At 42.2% G+C, this 24,045-nt stretch overlaps 2 protein-coding genes across 8 annotated transcripts in view; one reads left to right on the forward strand and one right to left on the reverse strand.

Annotated features, from left to right (window-relative positions):
- Nucleotides 1–1,874: 1,874 nt before the first annotated feature.
- PDCD5 (programmed cell death 5) lies at nucleotides 1,875–7,255 on the forward strand. Its single transcript, XM_048316958.1, has 6 exons — nucleotides 1,875–1,980; nucleotides 3,851–3,891; nucleotides 5,061–5,122; nucleotides 5,558–5,649; nucleotides 5,880–5,951; nucleotides 6,323–7,255. The coding sequence occupies exons 1-6, from the start codon at nucleotides 1,915–1,917 to the stop codon at nucleotides 6,368–6,370; spliced, it is 381 nt and encodes a 126-aa protein (XP_048172915.1). The 5' UTR covers nucleotides 1,875–1,914; the 3' UTR covers nucleotides 6,371–7,255.
- A 725-nt stretch (nucleotides 7,256–7,980) lies between these two features.
- The window catches only part of ANKRD27 (ankyrin repeat domain 27), a 55,099-nt gene continuing 39,034 nt past the window's right edge, over nucleotides 7,981–24,045 (reverse strand). For 5 of the 7 annotated variants that reach the window (XM_048316951.1, XM_048316952.1, XM_048316955.1 and 2 more), the window contains exons 21-29: nucleotides 21,230–21,274; nucleotides 18,218–18,337; nucleotides 16,272–16,469; nucleotides 15,174–15,293; nucleotides 14,510–14,671; nucleotides 13,536–13,644; nucleotides 12,023–12,104; nucleotides 11,422–11,494; nucleotides 7,981–9,641 (exon numbers count right to left, since the gene is read on the reverse strand). In XM_048316951.1, coding sequence (XP_048172908.1) covers nucleotides 9,372–9,641; nucleotides 11,422–11,494; nucleotides 12,023–12,104; nucleotides 13,536–13,644; nucleotides 14,510–14,671; nucleotides 15,174–15,293; nucleotides 16,272–16,469; nucleotides 18,218–18,337; nucleotides 21,230–21,274 — 1,179 coding nt within the window. In that variant the 3' untranslated portion in view covers nucleotides 7,981–9,371. Of the gene's footprint in view, nucleotides 9,642–10,104; nucleotides 11,495–12,022; nucleotides 12,105–13,535; nucleotides 13,645–14,509; nucleotides 14,672–15,173; nucleotides 15,294–16,271; nucleotides 16,470–18,217; nucleotides 18,338–21,229; nucleotides 21,275–24,045 lie in introns of all 7 variants that reach the window. The other 2 variants (XR_007206414.1, XR_007206413.1) reach the window with 2 other exon arrangements.

Genomic DNA, 24,045 nt, shown 5'->3' on the forward strand with positions numbered 1-24,045 from the left:
ACAATAACTACAACACCTTCTCGAAACACAAAAACTCATCAACTGCCAGCTCCCTGCTAATAAACTCATCCAAAACAACTTATTAAGACATAACCTTAAAGTGTGTGAGCAAACAATATGCAGTGAAACCCGCAACACAAATATCTATAAAGCGAGATGAAGTATTAGGATTACTGCAGCTTTCTCTGAGCGAAGCCAAGCATATGGTGGTATAATGGAGCATGAATTTACAGCAGCAGAGATGTACGATAGAGATTAAACCTTCATCTGGGAGAACATACTGCACGGCAAAAAAAAAAAACCAAAAAAACAAAAAACAAACCACCAATAAACCAACAAATTTTTTGTTTTGTTTTCTGGTTTAATGATGAGCACCGAATACTCTTGTGTAGAACGAGGGCTCCCTCTGCTGCCCCTGGGGAAGGACAAACCAAATCCTGCCTGCAGAGCCGCTAAAAAAGTGCTCCCGAAATAGCCCTGATTTTCAACTGGTCTGAACATGCTTCTCAGAATACGAGGTTGGATGCAAGGTTTTCAGGCAGGACCGATAGGCTCCTATGATCCATCTGGAGGGTGCGACATGGAAAGATCTAAAGAAAATTAACTCCACTCCACTATTTTTGTCTGCATTCACTGCAAGAGTTGTTAAAGGAACTAGCACTTGACACATTTTGTTAGTTTTTAAAACTAGACCAGAAATATTTGATAATATATCTTTATTAGCCCTGCTTTAAGGGAGTTGTAGCTTATTCATCCTGATAGAACACCTTTTGGTGTTGTTTCTTCGGTAAAATTAAATCTTAAAGTACGACTGGAAAACCTCCAGACTTTAATAAGAAAGTGTAACCGACCAACACTGAAGGCTGAAATTTGAGATGTCGAAGTTACTTTTTTAACGTGATTGAAGATATTAAATGAGTGTGCCAGTAATACTCGCATTGCTATTATGACGCTATTAGAGTGACTTTGTATCCAGTCTGATGAAGGCCAGTACCTTTGTCAAGTTTTAGGGGAAGTTTAGGGGTTTTTTTCTATTCGATTCCAGAGACAGGGCCATGGGTGAGGGGCAGGATGTCTTTTAGTCCCAATTCCCGACTGTGGAAGAACTGGGGAGTAGGTGGGCTCAGCACAGGGAGGCACTTTTGGGGAGCCCCAGCCGAGCAGAGCTTGGGGCAGCGCCACTCCCTGCTGCACCCCTGGGAGATCGACCAAATCATGTCCCCACGGCTGCTTTTTAGAGGAAATCGGAGGGCCCAGGCCACCAGTCCATGGTGATATTTGTACCAGTCACTGGCACAAAGGGACACGGCAAAGCCTCGGGGTTCCATCAGCTCAGCGAGATCGCGCCCGTCCCGCCGTACCCTCACACACACACACAGCGCTCCTGGGCTGACCCCGCCCCACTTCGGCTCCTCACGCCAGCAGCTCCCAACGGGCAGCTCAGGAAATACAAGGAGCTGCTGGAGAGGGTCCAGCAGAGATCACAAAGATGACGAGGGGTCTGGAGCATCTCTCTGATGGGGAGGGACTGTGAGACCTAGGCCTGGAGAAGAGTGAGAGGGGATCTCATCAATCTCTACCAGTACCTTCACGAGGATGGCGCAAGGCTTTGTTCAGTGGTGCCCAGCGGCAGGGCGACAAGCAACAGCGGTAAACCAAAACACAAATTCAACCCCAATATGAGGAAGAACTTCTTTACACTGAGGGTGGCAGAGCTGCCCAGGGAGGAAGTTTCCCTGTGGAGTCTCCCTCTCTGGAGACATCCCAAACCCACCCAGACGTGCCCCTGTGTCCCCTGCTCCTGTGAGGGGGTTCGGGGATCGGCGGTAGATTGGCCTCGCCTGGCGCGGGCGCGGCGGGACGGGGCAGCGCTCGGCGGTGGATTGGCAGCGCCTGGCGCGGGAGGCCTCAGCCATGGCGGACGAGGAGCTGGAGGCGCTGCGGCAGCGGCGGCTGGGCGAGATCAGGGCCGAGCACGGGGTGAGGGGAACGGGGGGGATCAGGGCCGGGCACGGAGTGAGGGGAGCGGGGGGATCAGGGCCGGGCACGGAGTGAAGAGAGCGGGGGGATCGGGGCCGAGCACGGGGTGAGGGGAGCGGGGGGATCAGGGCCGAGCACGGGGTGAGGGGAACGGGGGGATCAGGGCCGAGCACGGAGTGAAGAGAGCGGGGGGATCGGGGCCGAGCACGGGGTGAGGGGAGCGGGGGGATCGGGGCCGAGCACGGGGTGAGGGGAGCGGGGGGATCAGGGCCGAGCACGGGGTGAGGGGAGCGGGGGGATCGGGGCTGGGCACGGGGTGAGGGGAACGGGGTATCAGGGTCGGGCACGGAGTGAGGAGAGCGGGGTGGATCAGGGCCGGGCACGGGGTGAGGAGAGCGGGGTGGATCAGGGCCGGGCACGGGGTGAGGGGAGCGGGGGGATCAGGGCCGAGCACGGGGTGAGGGGAGCGGGGGGATCAGGGCCGGGCACGGGGTGAGGCAGCGCCCGACCCTCCGCCCGACCCGCTCTCGGCGCCCCTCGGGAACTGGAGGGGAAGAGGAGAGGCCTCTGCGTGACCGAGCCCGGGGGGAAGCGGGCAGAGGTCCGGCCGTGCCCGGAGCTTTGGCTGGAAACGGCATTGAGCGCAGCCCCGTCCCTTGCCGCCACCTGCCTCCGCTCCTCCTGCTGCTGCCCTGGGAGGCTCGGCACACGAGCGTTCCCTCGCCGACCCCTCACTATTCCATCGATTACCTTCCTAGCTTTTCCAGCCATCTCAGTTTTTAGAGCTGAATCACAAAATCACAGAGTTGTTAGGGCTGGAAGGAACCTCTGGAAATCATCCAGTCCAACCCCTCACCAAGGCAGGGTCACCTGAAGCAGGTGACGCAGGAACGAGTCCAGGTGGGTTTGGAATGTCTCTAGAGATGGGGACTCCACGCTCTCCCTGGGCAGCTGCTCCAGTGCTCTGCCACTCTCCATGGAAAGTTCTTCCTCATGTTGAGGTGAAACTTGTGCTTTAATGGTCATTGCTCCTTGTCCTGTTGCTGGGCACCACTGAAAAGAGATGGACACCATCCTCTGACACCCCTTGGAGATGTTTATATGGATTTATATGAAGTGTCAATTTCATGTTCTTGTGAAGGATCTTCTCTACCTCCGACCAGCCCCATTTCCTGTATGGTTTTTCTGTCTTGCTTTCACACTTTTAAATGTTACCTGTAAAATCTGAGGTGTTGATTCCATATAAAGTTCAGGTTTTTTCCTTTTTTTGTTACTTGCTTCTGAATAGCCATCACTAATAGTGACTTGGAAGTTTGCCCCCTTTTATTTTTCATATGTACTAGTGTTTAATGCAGGAACCAACTCTTGTAGAACCCCTCTCATTAACTTTTCATTGGCTTCAGGAGTTAGACTTGATGATCCTCGTGGGTTCCTTCCAACTCAGAATATTCCATGATTCTATGATTCTGTGATTTCAGCTGCCATGCTGACAATGTGTTAAGTTTCATTTTACTTATCCTTAACTTACTCTAATGGGTTTATAATGCTTTTGTCAGTTTTCTGGGCTTTGGGGAAGTTCATTATCTCAGACCTAAGGGGAAGGCCTCTTCCTGTCCAAAGCCACAGGAGTCTGTGGATAGACCCAGGAGCAGCACTCACCCCACTGTTGGCATTACTGTGTTGTGTGGAAAGCAGAGTGAGGCATATTTATTTGATAGGGCAGCAGATTCCCATTTCCAGGATCTCATCCGTGGTCAGGCGGGTTTAGCAGGCAGGTTTAGCTTCCATCGACGCTGCTGGAATATTTTAACTTACTGTCCTGTGTGGAATGATTCTGGATTGTGATATTTACTCTGATCTCCTCCTTCAGGATCCTTCTGCTGATCCGTCGCAACAGGAAGCAAAACAGAGGTATAAATGAGACTATTGAATTTTGGTCTTGCATCCAATGATTTTTAATTATTTACTCTTTGGGTTTTTTTTAGTATTTAATTTCTTTGGAATGATGCCCCACTTTTTTTTTTTTGTTGCTGGGAAAACCACCAACAAAGGAATTGAAATGTCAAAGATTTCACAGAATCACAGAATTTGCTACTGGTGTGGCTCCCATGCTATGACTATACTGCCTGGAGCCTGCTGGGGTGGGAGGGCATGATGAGGAAGCAGCAGCAGCTCATTTTCACTTGGGACTTGCCTGAGTTCAGTAACCTTGTGACCTGTAGTGATACAATAGGGTGGTCTGGGGAAGCATCATCCCTCCCACTGTCACCTGCTTCTGGAAGGCAGAATCCTTGCCTCTTCAGGGTTGGTAGGAGTTTATGATCCAAGTCTTGAAGGCTGGCAGAACTCCCAAACTGGTGCTTTTTGTTAGTGGTGAGTTTGGGGTTGGGTTGGGCTATTATTGCAGTGGGAAGAGCCTTTCCTAGTTGATTTGATTTTTCTGAGATGATATCTATTGTTGTTAAAAATCTGAAACAAAATGATTTGTGTTGGAGCTTAGTGTGGGAACACTGCTCAGTATTTGTGCTAAGGGAAAGACTGAAAACAAATGTTTGAAGAGCTAACTTTGCACAATCCAAGTGTGTATTGACTAAAGTTTCATAAACTAAAGCTCCAGTTTTGCAGATACTTATTGTCAAATATTGTAAATATATGGAGACTTGGTGAAAAATTCTAAACACATAATAAATGAGGTTTGGTTTGGTTTTGGAATTGCATGGCCAAGTCCTGGTGCCTGCTCTACCATCCACTGCCTTAGGGTGAATTCCACTTGTATAAATGCAGGATCTAAAGGGTAGCACAGCTGTTGTCTCTTCAAATACAATCATGAGCAGTGAGAAGGTGTAAGTATCAAACTGCACCTTTATTTCTTGGAAGATGTGGCCATCTGTGTAATTTCAGCCTACACAGAGCTGCCCAGGACAGGACATGCTGTAAAAGATACCATGTAAATGTAAGGTTTGCAGTGACTTCAAGAAGCCACTTTGATGAATCAAGTCTTCTGTAGTTTGCTGTTTTGTGCATGTTATTTTAGGTGTTTGAAATCCCACTTTCAATGTGTGGTTCACTTTTCCTTGCAGGGAAGCAGAGATAAGAAATACTATTTTAGCTCAAGTTCTTGATCAAGCAGCTCGTGCAAGATGTGAGTATCCAAGTAACTTTCTGATAAAAAGTACTCATCTAAGGGACTCCTCAAAAGGGTGTGTTGTACAGAGGCCAGACTAGAAAAATACTACTGTTGCTGAGAAAGTAAAACTTGCAGCTTTTCAGATGGCGATATCAGAGCTTGAAAGGGAGAGGCTAATGGGTATCTGAATTATGTTAATGTTTTGGGGTTTTTTTAAATTAGTAGAAGGAATTATACTGAGAGTCAAAATGGTTTAATCAGGAGCAAATATTTAAAAGTAAAATAGAACTGTCTTGTACTTGGCATCAATGAAAATGCCTTTTTCAATTTATTTCACGACCCTGGCACAAAGAAGACGGTTTCATAGGGACATTTCTCACTTTTTAGTTACTAATGAAGGTATTTGAGAATGTTTTAAACCCAAATGAACAGAGCCTGTTTTTGTTGCAGTAAGCAATTTAGCACTTGTGAAACCAGACAAAGCAAAAGCAGTAGAGAATTATCTTATACAGATGGCGAGATTTGGACAGCTAGCTGGAAAGGTGAGTATATTTCCTAATTCTTTCTCACATATATTTGTTTTTAAACCAAATTCACTCTAAAAAAAAAGACGTCTGTAATAGATGTAAATTAAATTAACTGTAAATAGCTTCTAAAGACTATGATATAATTCCATCAAAGACCTTTTGTAAGAAGGGAAATTGTGATTCAGTTGTTTGATACTAAGCATCTCTCAGAGTGTGTTTATCCACGTTTTGTTTCGCTTTCCTAGGTATCGGAACAAGGTTTGATAGAAATACTTGAAAAAGTGAGTCAGCAAACAGAAAAGAAAACAACAGTGAAGGTAAGTTTTCTTTCCTAAATGTAATGTTGTTATAGAGCAGCAGAATTGCACATATGGGACCAGTTCAGGGTGGAACTTTGTATTTGCACCTCTTCCCCTGCCCTGGTGAGTGCTGGGATTCTGTCAGAGCAGTCCTACGGACAGGAACATGTGCAGCAGTTGCCCTGGGGCCAGTGTGGTGTGTGACAGAGCCTGGCCCAGCTCTGTCCTGTCCCCCTGGGCCAGGCAGGGCCTGGGGTGGGAGCTGAGGAATGGGGGTGGCTGTTCTCCCCAGGCAGTGCCTTCATCACCACTGCATGGATTGGGAAAGGTTTGTGCCAGCCTGGATTTACCATGACCCTTCAATTTTCACTTTATGTATTTCACTTTAGTTCAACAGAAGGAAAGTACTGGATTCTGATGAAGAGGATGATTATTAATACTACTGTAAGGCTGCCAAACACGAGCCTGGGAAAATGCTGTTAGCAGGCAGAATGCAAGATCTGAAAATGTTTACGCTTCTTGACTTTTTTTTTTATTATTATAAAAGGCCAACAAACTTGTAAAATAAATCTGAGAAGGGGGATTTTATAACTTAAATTTTTGTAGTATAAGAGGCCTGAGCAGTGTGGGGTTCCCCATGGCTTCATTAGCATGAATGTTTTGTTGCCCCTTAGTCACTGTAAGCTCTGCTTTCAGCCACTACACACACTTAACTTGCTGCTATTGGAGATAAAACACAGGAGGAGCCAAGTGAGAAGCAGGGAACAGCCACTGAGAGTTTAAAGTCTTGCCTCCAGGCTCTGTCACAGAAGTGTTAAAAAGGAGATTCCCTGAGCCCCTGAAGGATGCCTGTCCAGTCATTCACTGGCTCTCAAGTCCTTACTGGAAACTTAAAAATGAAAGTATCAAAATAGTGTTTGGACCAGGGGGTTCCTATCCTGCAGTCTGTGTAAAGAAATGTTACCCTGTGAGTTCCTGAGCTCTCTCAAACAAAGCAAGTTAACTACTGTGTAATACACAGCACTGTTCAGACACTTGGTATTGTGTATTCTTACAACTACCTCCACTTTTATCAAATGGCTGGAGTGTTTCTTACCTGGAAAAAAAAAAAGACCATTTTCCTAAACTCTGCAACTCCTGCATGCGTAAAGTAAAACTGAACATTTATTCAAGAATATGGTTATGGAAATCAGTAGGCTGCATACTGTAATGTGCTGATAAACACTCTCCCACCACAACCCCCTTATCTGACATAATTTAACAGGATCATGTACGATTCCAACTGCAGTGTTTTTGCAACAGAATAAACTTGTTTCAAGTGAGCACCAGTGGGTGTGTTTTTCATCTTGCCTGAATGGAGTTAAAAATATTAAACAGTTGTTATTTTTGTTTCATTTGGTCTAGACTGGGCATTTTGCTTCTCTGTGTATGTAGTTAGGATGTCTTAACTTTAGTAATACCCTGAGTGTGCCAAATTTCTTCAGACTAATCATCCTTGTTGAGTTTGAAGCCAGTGTGGTGAACTGATTTTTCTCATCCATATAGTTGAGAAATCTGAAGAATAATTTAGTTAAATGCATGCTACAATTAAAACACAAGCAAAATTCTCACTCTGTCGTTTGGAAATCAGATCTGTGGAAGTCTACTTTATCTTAAACTTTAATATCTGGGTTATTCTTGCTACAGGTGAGGACCAGTGAATTACTCTGGATCACCTTTATAGTGCCACAAGAAGGAAAAACCTGTTTTATCTCTTTCCTTTTGTGTCTTTTGACTTGTAATAGCTCAACATCCTTTTTTCTAAAATGTGAATATAGAGCTAGAAAAGGAGGTTATGTGAAAATGCTCAGTTTCACTAACAATTCTATTTTGTACACCTCTGTGGATAAATCTAAAACCACACAACTTAATAAAGTTATCTGTAAATGTAGGAAGAAGGAAAGTCCAAGAGTAAACACAAGGTAAAGTCTTCAAATGCCTACAAAACCAAGCAAGGAAATCTGTGTAATTGACTCAATGCTTGGACAAAAGCACTCAAAGAAAACAGTATTTTCAAGAGTTCTTTTACTAGTTTTTTTCTTTCCATCATTTGGCACAAATCCAAGGCACATCAGAAAATCAGATGAACTCATAAATTATTAGAAAAATAAACACATTACCCTCAAATCCAAATGTCATTTGACATTTTACCTCTTAGATTAAAAAGCTATCTGAAAAACCCACCACTTTGTCTTCCAGCTTTGTATTCTGCCAGGCAGTTTACTAATACCACAGTTAAAGAATTATCTATACAAATAGTTCATGAAATAAAATGCAAGCTGGATGTGATGAGCCAAGAATAAAAAAATACTGCACTGCAAAACCTGGCTTGTGCTATTTACACCTTCTCCTCCCATAACTAAACAGTAGAAAATGAACTTCAAACCGAAGCAGCCACTTTGTAGTTCCCTGTGAGCTTTCAGTTCTTCAGTGAGCAGCCCAGGGAATGCGGTAGGATTTGGCCTATTCCAGCCAGTGCTCACTGATGTGAGAAGTACCTTTCATAATGGGAATTTCACCCTTTTAAGAGCAGTCCAGAGCAGGCTCCTAAGCAGTTTTGTCTGTGGATGTTGCCCAGGTTCAGAATCATGAGTACTTGTGCATTGTTGCATTACTTGCTTTAGAGAAGGGGAAAAACAATTTTGTGTGCCCTTGGACATGATTGCTTCTGCTTTTTTATTAGGCTGTGAACAGCAAGTCCAAAGTATAGCACTGTCAAAGGCTCTACTTTTTCCCCAGTATCTTGGCTCCCCTGTAAGAACTTGATCTTGCAGCTCCAGTACAGGGGAGCATTGCTAAGAGATTAGCTAGGATTACACCCCTTGACATTAATAATGCAGAGGTTATGGACTATTGTTTGCCCAGCTACTGAAATATACAGAAATATATATTATAATGGTTTGTAACATTACAATAAAAATAGAGATATTTCAGTTACCTCTGGCAATAAATACCTTGTTATCCAATATATTTTTTTATATATATAAATATATTTAATTTTCTGAATGTAGTGATAAAAACTGAAAATGCAAAAATTATTCAAAGACTTTTAAAACAAAGTGGGCAGCTGAAAAATACAATACAGGGTTTCATTTGGTTTACTGTTACATAGAACTTTTTAGTAAGTGCTAAATAGAATAGGAAAGTAATTTTGCTGTCTTCATCTCATTACATCCCTGTTTGTGAGATCAAGAATGATCTGGCTGCGTGGTCACCTCCAACATGAACGGAGGAGTCAGTCTCCAAGGTGCCAGAACATTCCAGCTGTGCTGCAGAGCTGGCCTGTGTCTGCTCTGAACCCAGGTACATCAATGTCACTGACATCTGACACAGTGAAGGGCTATTGAAATTCACACCATCAACTTCCTCAGCTTTGGGCTTCAAATCCGTGCTCCCCTGTCAGTGATCTGAAACGGAGTCATCACAGTCCTGTGACTGTAGAATACCTGGGTCTGCAGGGCTGGATGAGCCACTGTCCCTGCCCTCCTCTGCTGGCAGTGCCACATTGACCGTGTGTCTGCGCTGCATTAATTTACTCCTGTGAGGAGCTGTCGTCTCCTCATCTTCCACAAACTCACCACTGCACCCCGTGTCAGTCACCTGAACTGTGCTCTGGTCCAGCATTCCAACAGATTTTAATTTGCTTTTATCAAAGCTTTTAATAGCCATCTGTGAGGAGAGAGAAATGGTAAGTTAAAAGCATTATCTACTTCATTAAAAGGAAAATTAATATGGTGTTTCTTCAACATTATTATCACATTAATTTCATGGTATTCTTTACACTGAGAACACAGCCAAGATTAAAAATAGCATACTTTGTAAGAGAGTAGTTATATTTAGGCTACATATGAGAAAACAAGAGGCCAACCTGCCCCAGGCTACACACACCTCAGTACCAGACCTGAAAACATAACAGACATTCCAAAACTTATTTTCACCTCACTGTGCTATCACCCCAACTCTTATAAATATCTTTTGTAATGCAAGTCTCAATGCACTTGAAATTAACAGCCATTTCTTTTACTATTAAGAAAAGTGGAAGTAGTAACAGACAGGGTCACCCAGGCACTGTTGAAGGCAAAGGCAGTATTCCCTGCCTCCAGAGGTTACCTGTCAGGGAAGAGACACCCACCCTCCTCACCCTGCTTAGTGCCTCCTTTTGGTCACTCCAACGATTCATATCTTCCATTTGCACACCTGCTCCTACTTTTCCTGTACAGAGTGGGTGGCTGTCCTTGATTACTGGCCACTCTGCAAATGTTAAAATGACCAGGAGAAATAAAGAGAATCCAAGCATGCTAATGACAGATCTTCTAAGACAAGGACTAAACGAGAAAGTAGCTTTTTTACTGAAATAATGGCAACAATCTTGAAAAAGCTGCAGACAGAGATTATGCACATTTAAATTCGCTGACAATTCAGAGCTGTACGGACTCATGAATTTGCTCAGCCACAGCTGTATGAACTCACAACCACAGCACACAGTTGGAGTGCTCTGTTATCTGGGTCACATATTAGATTTCTGACACCTGTGTACTGAAGTGACATACTGCTTTCAGTGAGCCACAGTTATAAAATCTAAATCCTGAGTTTAAGTAGTGAAATATCATCATTTAGAAAAAATTAATAAAATCTTACAGCTTTATGGCATCAATTTAGTGTTCTCAAGGCTTCTGGCAAATACTCAGTCTCCTAAGGGCTCTAGGAAGAGTATCCCATTTTCTAGATGGACGTAAGCAGCAGAGTCAGCATTACCAAGGCTGTCAGTCTAACGATGGGCAGCTGCTGGACTAACCTGGTAAAAACTGTTTTGTTTTGGACAGGTCAGTTTTTCTCTTGATTTAGTGTTTTGAAATGACTCAGCAGAAGGTGCAATGAGAGTCAAAGCCACTGTAAAGGAGGCAGAAGGAGCACAAGTTCTGGGGGAAGGCAGCATCCAGCAGTTGGTGTGGGATGTCACTGCACCCCAAGCAGAGGTGAATCTATCACTTATGTTTGTGTCACAGCTGACAATGCAACATGCAGTTTGCTGACACCCTTGCCAACAGTCTCCTTTTATAAGCAGACTTAAAGCAAACCCTAAGTTCAAACTACTGAAAAAGGTCTCTCTTACCAAAGCAGCCCTGTTTGGCTACAGCCCCAAGAAGCTGCACAGTTTTTCAGTTCTAGGTTTTGCTGGACAGGACACAGAAAACAAGACAGAGATGAAGCCTGCAGTAAAAAGCTTAAGATGTTTAAAAGTAAGAATGAAGTGTTTAAGAGGTGTCATAGAAGCACCACTGAAGTTTGAACAACGATGAAATGAACAACTTGGCAAACAGGTCAGAACTTTTGTGATTCAATGACCACCACTAGTAAGCTTTCCTCTACATGTACCCAGAGCAACAGCAGAGCAAACAAACATATTTGCTGTAATGTAAGAATAATCCAAGCAAGTATTTCCACTTACCTGGTGCAGTAAGTGATAGTCAAAATTAGGGACACTTTTATCTCTTGTTATTGTTCTCCTTAAGTGTTTTTCTCTGAAGAAGATTTTAAAGAGATCAAAGAAATTAAATGTCTTGACATAAGCCTTTTATAAAAGCCTCTCTCTCAGAAGCTCCACAAGGTGGAACTATCTCACCAGAGACAGGCAGCTCCCTGACCACACCTTCCCAGAATTACAGCTTACTCGTATTCCCTGTATTTCATCATGGAATATCCCTTAAGGTTTAAAAAGACAATAAGCAAAACCCAACCAGTGAGTGAATACCACTGCAGTATTTTTAAGCAGTCAGGCTGTGAAACACTTAAATGATGGTACACCAAGTATTAGTGCAATCCCAGTTTTAGATACATTTTCAAGCGCTCCCTCCCAACTCCAGTGAGCTTGTCGTGCCCAGAACATCTGCCTGGGGATGTGACTGTGCCAGCCCTGCAGGATTAACATCCCCTGTCACACCACCACGTCATGTGTAACCACCACTGACCCACTTTGGGGCTTTATTAGCAGCTGGACTTCTCCTTTGCTTATGGGAAACAACATACTCTGAGCAAGCTTCCCTGCTTACTTGTTAAATCTGTTAATTGATTGGACCAGTTGAAGTTGTCTGCGTATGGGATCATCGGCTTCCTCACAGGGCTTGGAATGCACTGGGGGTTTAAAAGAACAGGCACCTAAAATTACAACTGAGTCACACTTAGGAATTAAAAAAAAAAACAGTTCAGATTTTAAATTTTACACTAAAACTGTAACCATGCTAACTTGAATTAGAGTGGTGATTTGTCTTTGGAAATTTTACAAATTTTTAAGTTGCAGGAGTAAACATTCATCCTCAGATGAGCACTGGCCAAGCTTCTGAAGAGACTGTAATTCTGGACTTTGAGGCCCTGAATTCCAAATTTTACCAACCTGAATTAACACACCGATGCTAAACCACCTCTTCATTAGTGTTACTTACTCTTATCTTCTATTGCTCTTTTAGAACTATTCATAATATTTGAAAGAACTATTCTCAATTTTAGGCATAAGCATGCTGTGATTAATTGCAGGTTTCTATTAACCATTCACAATCTTTCCAAGGGAAGGAGGCAAGAGTTACTTTGAAAACTCATGGATGCTGAAATGGGCACTTCTGCTCCTCATCTTCCCTAATTCCTGCTTTGCAGCCTCCCTGTTTTCTTTCTACAGTCCTGGTGGCAGCAAGTCCTTTGCTGAGCTGTGCAGCTCTGGGGGCACAGCTTTTGTTACATCCCTCACCCCAGGGTAGTGAACTTGAAAATTCACCTGAAAAACTTCCGAGCCAGCACAATGGGAGTAGTGGATAAGGCAGATCAGAAGCTGAGGAGGTCATTAAGCTACATCTCAGAGGCTACTTAAGCACATTAAGATAGAGACCATGTGTCAAATCCTTTAAGGAGTTAAATCATTCAATATAACATATAATGTTACTGCTATTAATAAAGGGGAAGGTCAGAGTTAATACTGCAAGATAAAAGGTATCAAAATGATGGTTGCTCATCCTTCCCAAGGCACTGGGGCCCTGCTGCAGCCCAGCTGTGCTGTCACTGCACCTCCCAGCTGGCACTGTGCCACCTCCTGCCACTTGCTCAAAGTCTTCTGCAAAATGTGCTGGAAGGTTCAGTCACCTCTGTAGCTCTCATTTCCACCCCAAAATACGAGAGACAGTAACTAATGAAGAGTCACTCTCTGACCAGTTTTAGGGCAATGTATATGATGCCCAACAGTCATTTAAATCTGTTTTGCTTTGCTCTGAAATGCACAGCTATTATATGGTTAACTATATCATCTCAAATGTGGCATGTTTTTAAACTTTGTTTTTGTATGTAAAATTTATACATATACCCCAAAATAAGTAAAAACTAAGTCTGAAGCAATGCCACGAGTATAATACAAAGTCTGCTGCATTTACTTACAGTGTTTCAGGTGTTTAGGTGTTACCTATCATAAATACGAAAAATAATTGACTGTCTATGATAAATGTAAATCAATTACATAAAATACAGTAGCACAAGAATTCCTAAATCCCTTTTTATTCATACCAGTGGAAACATGACAGGTACCTTTTCTCCTTATCTTGACAGTAACGTGCTGCTCACTCTCCTTCTCTCCCTCTGCTGTTGTGGGGACACAGCTTGGTGCTGCTTCCAGCAACTTCATGATGCTTGAATTCTTGATTTTAAGAGTTTCCATTTTCACCATTATTAAAGAAAAAGAAAAACAACAGTACAATTTAGTATTTTAGTCTGTGCAGAGTGTGTTAATTAATGCTTCCACAAATCAATACAAAAATATCTCATAAAAAATACCCTTTAAATCATATCATTCTGAGTAGGGACAAAAATCAGTGTTCCACAAGTCACACTGTAATGCAGTGATGATGCTGGAGTCTTGACCTCTTATTTTAAGCTGTATTATTTATGGTTAAGCTAATTTCAGTTTAAATGGTAACATACTAAGATTGATTCAGTACAGAATTTTGTGGTCATTGAGCTACATCTCAAAGGCTATTTAAGCACAGTAAGATAGGGGCCATGTGTCAAATCCTTTAAAGAGTGAAATAATTCTGTATAATTTAATATTACATATAATATTATTGCTATTAAAAAGGGGGAAGGTCAGAATTATCCATTGCAAGACAAAAGGAATCAAAAGGCTTGAAGGGCAGAAGACGGTGGCTGGAACAAGGCACGTTGCTGCCAGTGCAACAGATTAGTGCAAGGTGTTCATTTGCCTACATCCAACAGTGCTTCTGCTCTCTCTGCCATTAGAGAGATTTTAACGTTAATTTTATTTAGGTCTGTGCTTTCACTCTTTCCAGACTCATCCCTTTTGTCTAGGATAACTTATTTTAGAAACACAACCATTTTCACAGGCCATAGGCATCACCTGTACACTGTACAACGAACAGGCATCTTAGTCTTTGTATCCCACATAACTGCTGAATGCAGCTCAGTGTGTCACAGCCCGTTGTGACAGCAGCTGTGTTTGTTTGCTGTCCTGCCCTGTGCCCTGGCCAGGCTCGTGCAGCACTCACGGGCTCGGCGCAGTCCGCGGGGGTGCAGCTCCGCTCGTTGCGCAGGTGCCGCAGGGCCCCGTTCTGCAGCAGCAACGCCACCAGCGCCTCGTTCCTGCCCACCACGGCCTCGTGCAGGGCTGTGTTGCCCTTGGCATTGGAGAGGTTCACAGAAGCTCCGTGCTGCACAGCAAAGTGAAATCAGAGTCAGAAGGGCAGTACGGACCAGAGCGGTGCAGCAGCCCTGGAGCTGCGCGTGGACAGAGGCATCTGCAGCAAGAGAGCAACAAGAACGCACCTGGGCACGATTCCCCCACCTCAAAGCTACAGTTTCATGGATCAGCTCATTTCATTTCTGCATATATCTATTATACATTCCAAGCTTAAGAGATATTTAAAAAAACTCCAACCCTATGTGATAGAATCCTAAGCAAGAAAACCTAACACCTGCCACATAAAAGTTCCATAAAAACAGCTACGTGTACAATAGTAAGGTAATATTTATCAAATTAAAATCTGTGAAGGGATGGGATTGAAAAGAGTAAGTCAACAAAAACTCTTATTTTTTTCCCCAAGTAGTTTTGACAGAGAAAAGCTTAACTAAAAATACTGATCCTGAGGACTGGGTAAATACAGATATCACATGAAAAACACCAGTTGAATATTCTGTCTTCAGTAATCTTACCTGCAACAACAGGGCAGCAGTCTCATAGTGACCATTCGAGCATGCATAAATTAAGGGAGTATTTCCATATATATCCTTTTTATTTTGTTTAGCATTGTAATCCATCAGACACTTTACCACCTATTGAAAGAAGTAACAGCTTTACTCTTACTATGAGACTAATTTTCATACTTTAACATTAACTTTTAAAAAGAAAAGCAACTGCAAGAAAGGCCAGAAAATAAAACTCGAGGTATGTGAAAAACAAATATTACCAGTAACTTAACAAAACATCAAAACCAAACCACCACAGCAGCAGCACCCTCTTCCAAACTCATCACAACACTTGGAAGGAGTTCTTTATACTGTAATTATCCCATGAACTAATCTTTATTAACCTACAGCTGTGAGTTGTATTCTTGGCTTTTCTTGCTTCCCTAGTGCTTTATCTTCCCATCATTTTCAGAATTCTCTTTTTTTTCCCTCCTGCAGTCCTCAGCTCCTTATTTTTAAAACCTTGATTTTTCACTTTTCTGCATCTTCCCATCTGCCTCTCTGCCCCTGCTTTTTCATAATTATTTTCCCCTCTCAATTACTCTCCCTCCTGTATTGACACCCTCCCCTCATGGGCTCATGCTTCTCCTTCACTCCTTTTGCTTCCCTGACTTGCAGTGAGGGACGAGTTATCTGCTACCTCAAAGCTCCGCTTGGCACACGATCCAATTAAACGAGCTGAAAATACAGTAACTATTTAATACTGTGGCTACTGAAGATACAAGACAGAAACAAGACAGAAACTGGAGAAAAAGGTACAGAGGAACATACACAGAAGATTCAGCTGCACAAGGGATTTTTCAAGCATTTGAAGTACGACAGAAGGGTTTTGCAGCACTTGCATTAAACCAGTATTTTAAGTAATTTATAAAGAAAAGGTGTCTACTGAAACAATTTCAGCTGGAAGTTCCCCTTTCCATCTGGAGATTTTAGACAGTGAAAACAAAAACCAAAACCGCCAAACTCATTTTCTCTGTTACTGCTTTAGTCTGGTTGATAATTTCCCCAAATAGCTTTCCACTGGTGGGCATGAGATAGAGAGCTTTGTGCAGAAGGCAGGGTTACCTGGGAGTGCCCCTTCTGGCAGGCCAGGTGGAGAGGAGCCGCGAGTTTGGCGTTCTTGGCACTGGCGCTGCCGCCGTGCCTCAGCAGCAGCGCCGCCAGCTCGCAGTGCCCGTGCAGAGCAGCCATGTGCAGCGGGGTGAAACCATCCTGGTTCGAAACGTTCACCTCCAGGCCACTGGCACAGATCCTGGAAAATTTCTGTTGAGGAAAACACATAATAAAACTATAAAAATAATCGTGTTTTGTTTTAACCAAAGAAATAGCCAAATACCTGTGAAGTTTATACAAAACAAGCAGATGGGCATTACAGTAACTTCTGCTACAGAGCCTAATCTGAGGCCTTCAGAAAAATCAGTAAAGCAGAGCAGCTTGGTAGTATTTTTCAACAGAAAAAAGACTTTTATTATTCTCTCTTTTCTTCCAACACGATAACTTCATAGAGAGAAATTCCAGGCAAATTATTCATGATATTAAAAAGAGGCTAAAGCAGCACAGGTTGAGACAAATGCAAAACAAAGTTTTTATACAGCTGTTAGGATGCTCACACTGGACATGAGTCAGTGTTAATGAGTTACTTTCTTTTATACAGACATTTACACTCTTTGAGATGGACATTAAACACCTTTTAATGCTACATGAAGCTTTAGGTAATAAGGATACAAACGAAAATTAATTTAATTCATCTGGAAGCAATAGTGGCCCAGAGAACAGACTCCCCCTGGGGAGTCAAGCTAAGGAAAAGACCTGGAGGACAATTTACACAGCAGTACAGAACATCCTCTTTCACTCCTCTTGCAAACTGTGGGTGCCTGACATTTACAATGGTGGACAACCTTTAATTCTGTGTTTTCAGTGTGTGCCTGCCTAATACAGGGGGTAGGATTAATTAATAAATTCCTTTCTCTTTGCATTCAGCAGGCAAGTAAATTCCACAGCAGATGCCATTCCCTCCCCTGTTAGCAATAAAACGAGCTTTAGGGACTCGAGCTCTGGCATCTTTAGCACATGATCTCTGCCCTGAAGGCACAGGGACACCTCTTACCAGAGAACAAAGCACGATTTCAATGTGATGCATTTAAGGACAACAGCACACTCTAAGCCTGCACAAAATAAACACACGGTGGCAGTAGGGAATTTAGAAGTTAAGCCATCTCTCAGTGCTCTTAACCCCAAAGCAGCAACTAAACTGAAAATCTGTACTTTGGTTTATTCTGCAATGACTTATCCAGCCATGTACACCTTCAGACACCTCCTGGAAGGCAAGTAATGGAATTTCTACTTCCAAAAAGCTGGGATTGTTCCTGGTTTTTTTTTTTTTTAAAAAAAAAAAAAGAGATTAAAAAAAAGATAAAAAGTGTATTGTAAAGCCCTGTTCTATTCTACAGAGTGTGGTAAATTACGGGGAAGGAAATCTTTGCAACTAAAAAGAAAGTCTTTGTAAGTACAATCTCAGAAGAGACTTTAGATATGGCTTGTAGAAATGATGCCATGCAATTAAAAAAAAGACTCTATCAGCATTACATGGATTATGGGATTAGCAGGTATTCCTCGCTAAACTGATTACTAACAGGTAAGAAGATGTGCTGTGCCAGGTAGCAGTGTAAACTACAAAAGAGAACCAGAGCCTTGGAAAAGGATGTTTATTCAAAGTTGTCCAAACCTTCCTGACAGCACTCCACATATCCTAAAGGCAAACTATGAAGCTTTCTCACTCCATTAGACATTGAACAAGTCCATGAACACTGTTCCCATATCCAAAATTTTCAACCATTCAATTAAAATAAGAGCTATTTCATAACATCAGATGAAGTGTGAAAATCTGTATATGGTTAATTGCTTTTTAGACAGAGACAGAGGTGCTGGGCAATATGAATGCTACTTCCCTGGAGCTGAAACTTACAGTACAAGAATATAAATTATTCTTTTTACAAAAAGAATATTCCAACCTTTTGTGCTGGCCCACATTTTGAGCACTGGCACAATGGATGGCAGAATTCTGGTTTTGATGTACTGGCTGTATCATCCTCATCTTCCAAGTCTTCCATCCACTCCAAGAGGTAACGGACCTGGCATAAAAAACAAGTCCTTCTTTACAGAGTCCAAAGGTTCCATGTCCTAACAGATCTGTGTATGTAGACAAGTCAGATTTGACATACACTTGTGAGTCTCTCAGGGAGAGTACACAGCTACCTCCTGGCATCAGCTGCCCACAGGCTAAATTAAAAAATCAAGTGTTATTGTTGACAAAGCAGCTAGGAAGTTCTCCAAGTACAGTGAAATGAATTTTAAATGACTTCCTGCTGCCTAATCACAACGTCAGTGTTCACTCACTCTCAAACATTCCAAATCCTTTTAGCTCAGATTTGTGCCAGCTCATGAATTTTGTTTCATCTTTTGCTTTAAAGAACATAAGAAATGACAAGGATGACAACATTTAACTGATACCCAAAACTTTGCAGGGGCACTGACTTTCCTTAGGTCTGTCACTTCCCAGGAGCTGGACAGTTTCACTTTTCCCAAAATGTACAATGCCTCGTTTTTGAGAGAGAGGCCCTCCAGTGAAGTCTTAGGGCTCAGGGCATGCATGGGCGACCTGCAAACAGCAATGCTTAGGGCACGTAAATTTTACATTACATTTTGTGTAACTAAAAAAAAAAGGGTTTTAAGAAATACATTTTTATCTTGAAATTCAGTTCACTAAAGACATCTTAGAATTAGCAGTGACTGTATTAAGTCTCCATTACTACTGGACCAAGCCAAGAGCTCTACAGCTGCTAGTCCAAGGGAATGGGGACAGTAGGATGTCTGAGAGGTTCCTCCCACTCTGTTTACTCTCACACTTGTCACAGGTTCTGCTGCTCATCACTGAGCTCTGGGAAAACAACACATTCACGTTCCATCCGCTTAACCCATGCAGCTACAACAAATCCTAGGACAGCCAGTAAGGGCCCCCTGATTCTGAATGAGAACATAATCGAGACTGAAAAGGGATGTTTTTCACAGACAGTAATGCTTTCCCTGCAAATTCCAGGTTGTTCTCAGGAGTAAAGGAAATTTTCTCTCAAGCCTGCCTGTTTATGGAAGGCCAGCTCAGCAAAGCTTTACTACATGCTACATTTGTACATGTCTAAAATCAGCAGAACTGTCACTGCACTTCCCCCTTTCCCTGCAGACTCACCGAGACGCTCACAATCGACTTCCTCCTCCTCCTGTGACAGCCCAGTACTGCTGCTCTCATTATCCAATGCACAGCTCCCAACATATTGACACCAGCGTCTCCCAAAAACCTGAACACACTACTCCTGTGCATAACTTTTTAATAACAGTGCAGTAGACATTTTTCTTGGTTTAAAGGGTTTTTTTTTTTTGTCAAAATATTCACTGTGCTTTCAAATAGACACATATTGAACCACCTCAGGAGATTATCCACAGTCTCATTTGCCAGGTAATTTATCACCTGAAAGGTTCTTTACACTGCTGAGTTACTTTGGAATACTCAGCTGAGCATTCTGTGTCTGTGTACCCTCATGCCAACCTTTCAGCTGCTCCAAAACACTTATTTCAGACAAGAGATTTGCTTTGTTTTGTGGTGGATTTGCACATGTCCTTTCCACTGGACATGCTGAGCACAAGGAGAGCAGCAAATCCAGTAGCTACACTGAGACAATGCCAATCACATCATAATGTTTATTTATTTATTTTTTAAATCTTCCAGTTTCACGGCACTTTTTTAAAGCCTCCTCTTGCAAAGCTCAGTTGGCTATCACAGCAAAAAACTACAGCAGCCCTAATGACCTGGATGCTGTGGCTGTTCCTATGGAGACAGACCTCAGGCTGTCAGAAAAAGGTCAGAATTATTAAATGGCTTTTTAATAGACATGCAATCTGTAACCTCTGTCATCCAGTTGGACAATTCTCTTTTTATGAACAGCTTTACGTGAACTTCAGTAATGAGGAAAGTGAAGCCACAAAAGATAAGGTGATTCTGTCATCTGAATGCACAGGCTAGATTTGTATATGCTTTTCATTGCTGGTATCTATTGAGCAGTGCTAGATGCTAATTTTCCAGCAAGTTATATCACAATATTTAATTTTCTTGATGAAGTTTAGATTTTCACAAAGTGAGTGAAAAGTTAACTGTAATGCATGCACATTTACCACTGGCCAAGAAGATGGCAAATATCACTACTGTACATGTTAATGGCTCTTGAAGTGACTTAAGGGCTGGCATGGAAATAATTATTTCTATTAAGCCACACTGTAAACTAAGATAATGATATGTACTCAACGACTGAACAGTTCTTTGCTCTATCAGCTGATAAATTATTTCTACCATCTCAGTGGAATAGAACATGAGAGAAACAGTATTAACCCGGCACATATTTTGTGACATGGGGTTTCTATTTTTGACGACTGTGTGATGCTTCATTGGCATTTTTAATTCCTGGTACAAACCAAACCCAAATAAGTTTTTCAGAACATGCACTCAGCAGAGGAAACCTGCATTCTCACACAGCTTTATGATTTTGTTCTGTGAACTACAAGACAATCAAGAAATCTACAGCCTTATACACATTTCCAAAAGCAAAAACTTCTAAAGATTCCTGTGTCATCTTCAATTTTTCAGTGAAATGACATTGGAAGCATCTTATTCCTTAAGGACTAAAAGCAATAATAAATAAAAATAGTCAAGACAGGTGGTATCACAAATTACAGAACCTCACCTCTGAAACTGTTATTATTATAGCCACCATCTATTTGACGTGAAATCCAAACTCAATATTGCTATGTGCCCCACAAATAACATCTCTGTGCTAACTAGTGTCACCTAAATTTCCTCTTTATGTGAGATTATTACCCAAAGCATTTTCCACTTGGTATTATTTACAAATAATTTCCTCAACTTGAATGAGATAAAATGGAATTCAATAATATTCAACAGCCACGTTAACACTCACCATTTCCAAATCTCCATCAGCAACTGCTCTCAGGAGTTTTTCCACCTATGTATGAAGAAAATAATTTATTTGCTTTGTTAGTATCAGTATTAAGCAGAACACAGAATATCCTGTGTCCTTTGCTAACCTCCTAAGCTCATGCAGTAGGATTACTGCTGGCCCATTTCATATTTACTGACACAGTTTTAAAGGAAAAACCTTCCTCCTTTATGAAATAGAAAAGCTGTACAAGGCCTGTGGCCATTTAATGATCTCTGACTTGCTTGGTTAAACAGTACTTATCTAAATTGAGGATATGTGGCCCACCCATAAACAAAGCCATGTAAGCTGATATATATTATTATACTGCTCCAGCAGCAGCTGCCCTGTGCATGTCTGCGTGAACCTAACATTAAAAATCCCTACTCAAGGCAAATTTCTACCCTAATAAACACTAATACTGTTTGGACTTTTGCTGAGCTACTCTATGGCTACCAGGAGCACAAAGGATGGCAGGTTTTATTGAGCTATTTGAGAAACATCAGTTTAAGATGGAAAAGATGCTTTCCAATTGTTCCCTTTACATCTGCGGATTGCTGATTTATTCCTATGCTAAAACCCAAACATTTACAAATCTAATTTGATTGTAAGTATGAAATTTGTTTTCTTACTGAAAATCTGGAAAGATAAACATATCAAAGGTATGCATTAGGAAAAGCACCAGCATTAGCCCAGTTAAGTGTAAGGTCAAGCCAGGTAATGCCTGGGCTCCCCTGCTGGGTGAAGGTGCTCTCCTGTTCACAAGCTCTGCAGGGAGAAGAGACACATGAGGCAAGAAAAGATGGAAGGTGCTCTGCAGAACACTGGTGCCATTCCCCTGAGCCCTCAGATTGCTTGTGAAAACAGGAGGAGGAGATTAACTTGTCTCCTCACCTCTCCTCTAATTCTCTACTCTCACATGAAGGAGTTGAGATCCAACCTGATAGGAATGGGAAAGGTGCCAGCAAAAGGGCAGGGAGAGCCCATCAGTCCTCTCACGACTCACCTGGCCTCTACAGAGTGCTGAAGAGTCATTTAATAAGCTTTAGGAAAGTCTGTTTCAGCATTATAGCAAATTATTCCAGCACTGTGCCAGAATCACTGACGATGCTGCTGTGTACACACACTTGTTTCAATAGTAAGGAACATCTTGCAAGTTGGAGATGTCATGGAGTGACAGCTACAGTCACATTTCAGTCTTTTTCTAGAAATGACCACCTTGCTGAGTGTGACAGTGGTGTTCGGCAAGGCAAACAAGGAAGAATGAGACTGAAGTTTGTGTTTTATTGCTCTGATCTCTTCCTTCATGGTTTTAGATGAAGAACAGGACACAAACAGCTGAAAGATCAGAGAGCAGATTAAATCTCTCCATTTTTATCTTCTCTTAGAAAAGCTGCTAAGTTTTGTTTTATTACTACCTTTCTAACACAGGATGAAAGTCTTTGAAGTCATGCACTGGTCACTCTGGGCAGAATCCAGGATTCTTTGATTTTTTTTTTTTTCTTCCCCAACCTTGAATGTCTAAAAGTCAGCTGTCTAAATCTAAGCCAGGCATTTAAACTCCCTCCCTGGTAACTACAGGACAGAATGCAGTCAACAAGTAACACCTGAGTGCAACACAGGTCAAACTAAGCATGTCTGAGATGAACTCCTCTCTGGAGTTAATTTCCCTTCACTGACTAAGGAGGGGAAATAGATGTTTAAAGTGAAGACAACTGTCTTCCAGAAGCTGGGGGAGCTGAATCCCAATCTCTCTGCATATACAACTAAAATGGACTATATACACTAGGGAGGTCTATGCCTCCCCTGAACTTCCCCTAATCATACAGGATAATGTCACTGGAGAATGTAAATGTCTTAATAATTTTTCAGGAGTCAGTCTTATGCCATACAAGATGCCTAACAGTAATAGCAAACTCTGATAATTTCTTTCCAAAAATAACAAGTTCCTTACAGTACTAAAAACTGCCTCAGGCCCCAGCAGTGGTACAACATCTGTTATGCAGCTTATAGATAATTTATTAAGAGTACTTAGGGCAAAATGCCTGCTACATGCATTTCCCCATCTTTCCAGTTTGCTTTCTCACTCTTCCATGGAACAGAACCTTCCTTTAAAATAAATAGAAGAAACAAATCTACTACAATTCACCCACATGGCCAGTTTTTCAGCAGCTGAACAGAAATTGTGCATGGAGATTTTAGTTCCAACAGAGCAAGTCCCAAATTTACAGTACTGGTTCTTTCACTCTCTCCTTTCTAAGTCATAATAAACAAGCCAATATGAGTGGCTCATTGAAGAGTTTAATTCAGTATTGATTAGAAATGTCTCACTGGATCCCCTTAATCCGAGGTGCAAACCTTGAAATCAGGAGAACTGACCATATCAGTTTTCCATTCCTTCCAGTGGCATTCCCTTCATGGAGTTGTCTCAGGATCAGGCTCTTGCCTCTTTGAGCAGGGAGCCCAGGTGAAATTTGGCAAACAGAACTGAACTAAAGCTGGATTACAGAGAAGGTCATTAACCCCAGGGACCTAAGGTATAAGCAGTTTGAAATCTTTTTCCCTGGCTTGAACTAGTGTCTTAGCACTTGGGTGTGATAAATCTGTTTCTTGAAGGAAAAATAAATCCTCAGTCTACGAGGAGAACTTATTTAGAATGCTTGACTCTGTACAAACAGGGAGGTACAGCCCTAGACTGAGCCTCTCATAGAACAACTCAAGTGTGAACTCATATCGTCCAGTCGAAATGTACATCTTTGTGTTTCTTCAGTACTTTTAGGAAATTGAAACTTTTGGCA

This window comes from Corvus hawaiiensis, chromosome 12, assembly GCF_020740725.1.
Source record: "Corvus hawaiiensis isolate bCorHaw1 chromosome 12, bCorHaw1.pri.cur, whole genome shotgun sequence".
Classification (NCBI taxonomy): domain Eukaryota; kingdom Metazoa; phylum Chordata; class Aves; order Passeriformes; family Corvidae; genus Corvus; species Corvus hawaiiensis.

What these genes read in the sequence shown, in the direction of transcription:
- PDCD5 (XM_048316958.1), top strand. Translation starts at nt 1,915, where the DNA reads ATGGCGGACGAGGAGCTGGAGGCGCTGCGGCAGCGGCGGCTGGGCGAG. An exon ending in CAACAGGAAGCAAAACAGAG is followed by an intron (nt 3,892 to 5,060) that starts GTATAAATGAGA and finishes TTTTCCTTGCAG; the next exon opens with GGAAGCAGAGATAAGAAATA. An exon ending in TCAAGCAGCTCGTGCAAGAT is followed by an intron (nt 5,123 to 5,557) that starts GTGAGTATCCAA and finishes TTTTTGTTGCAG; the next exon opens with TAAGCAATTTAGCACTTGTG.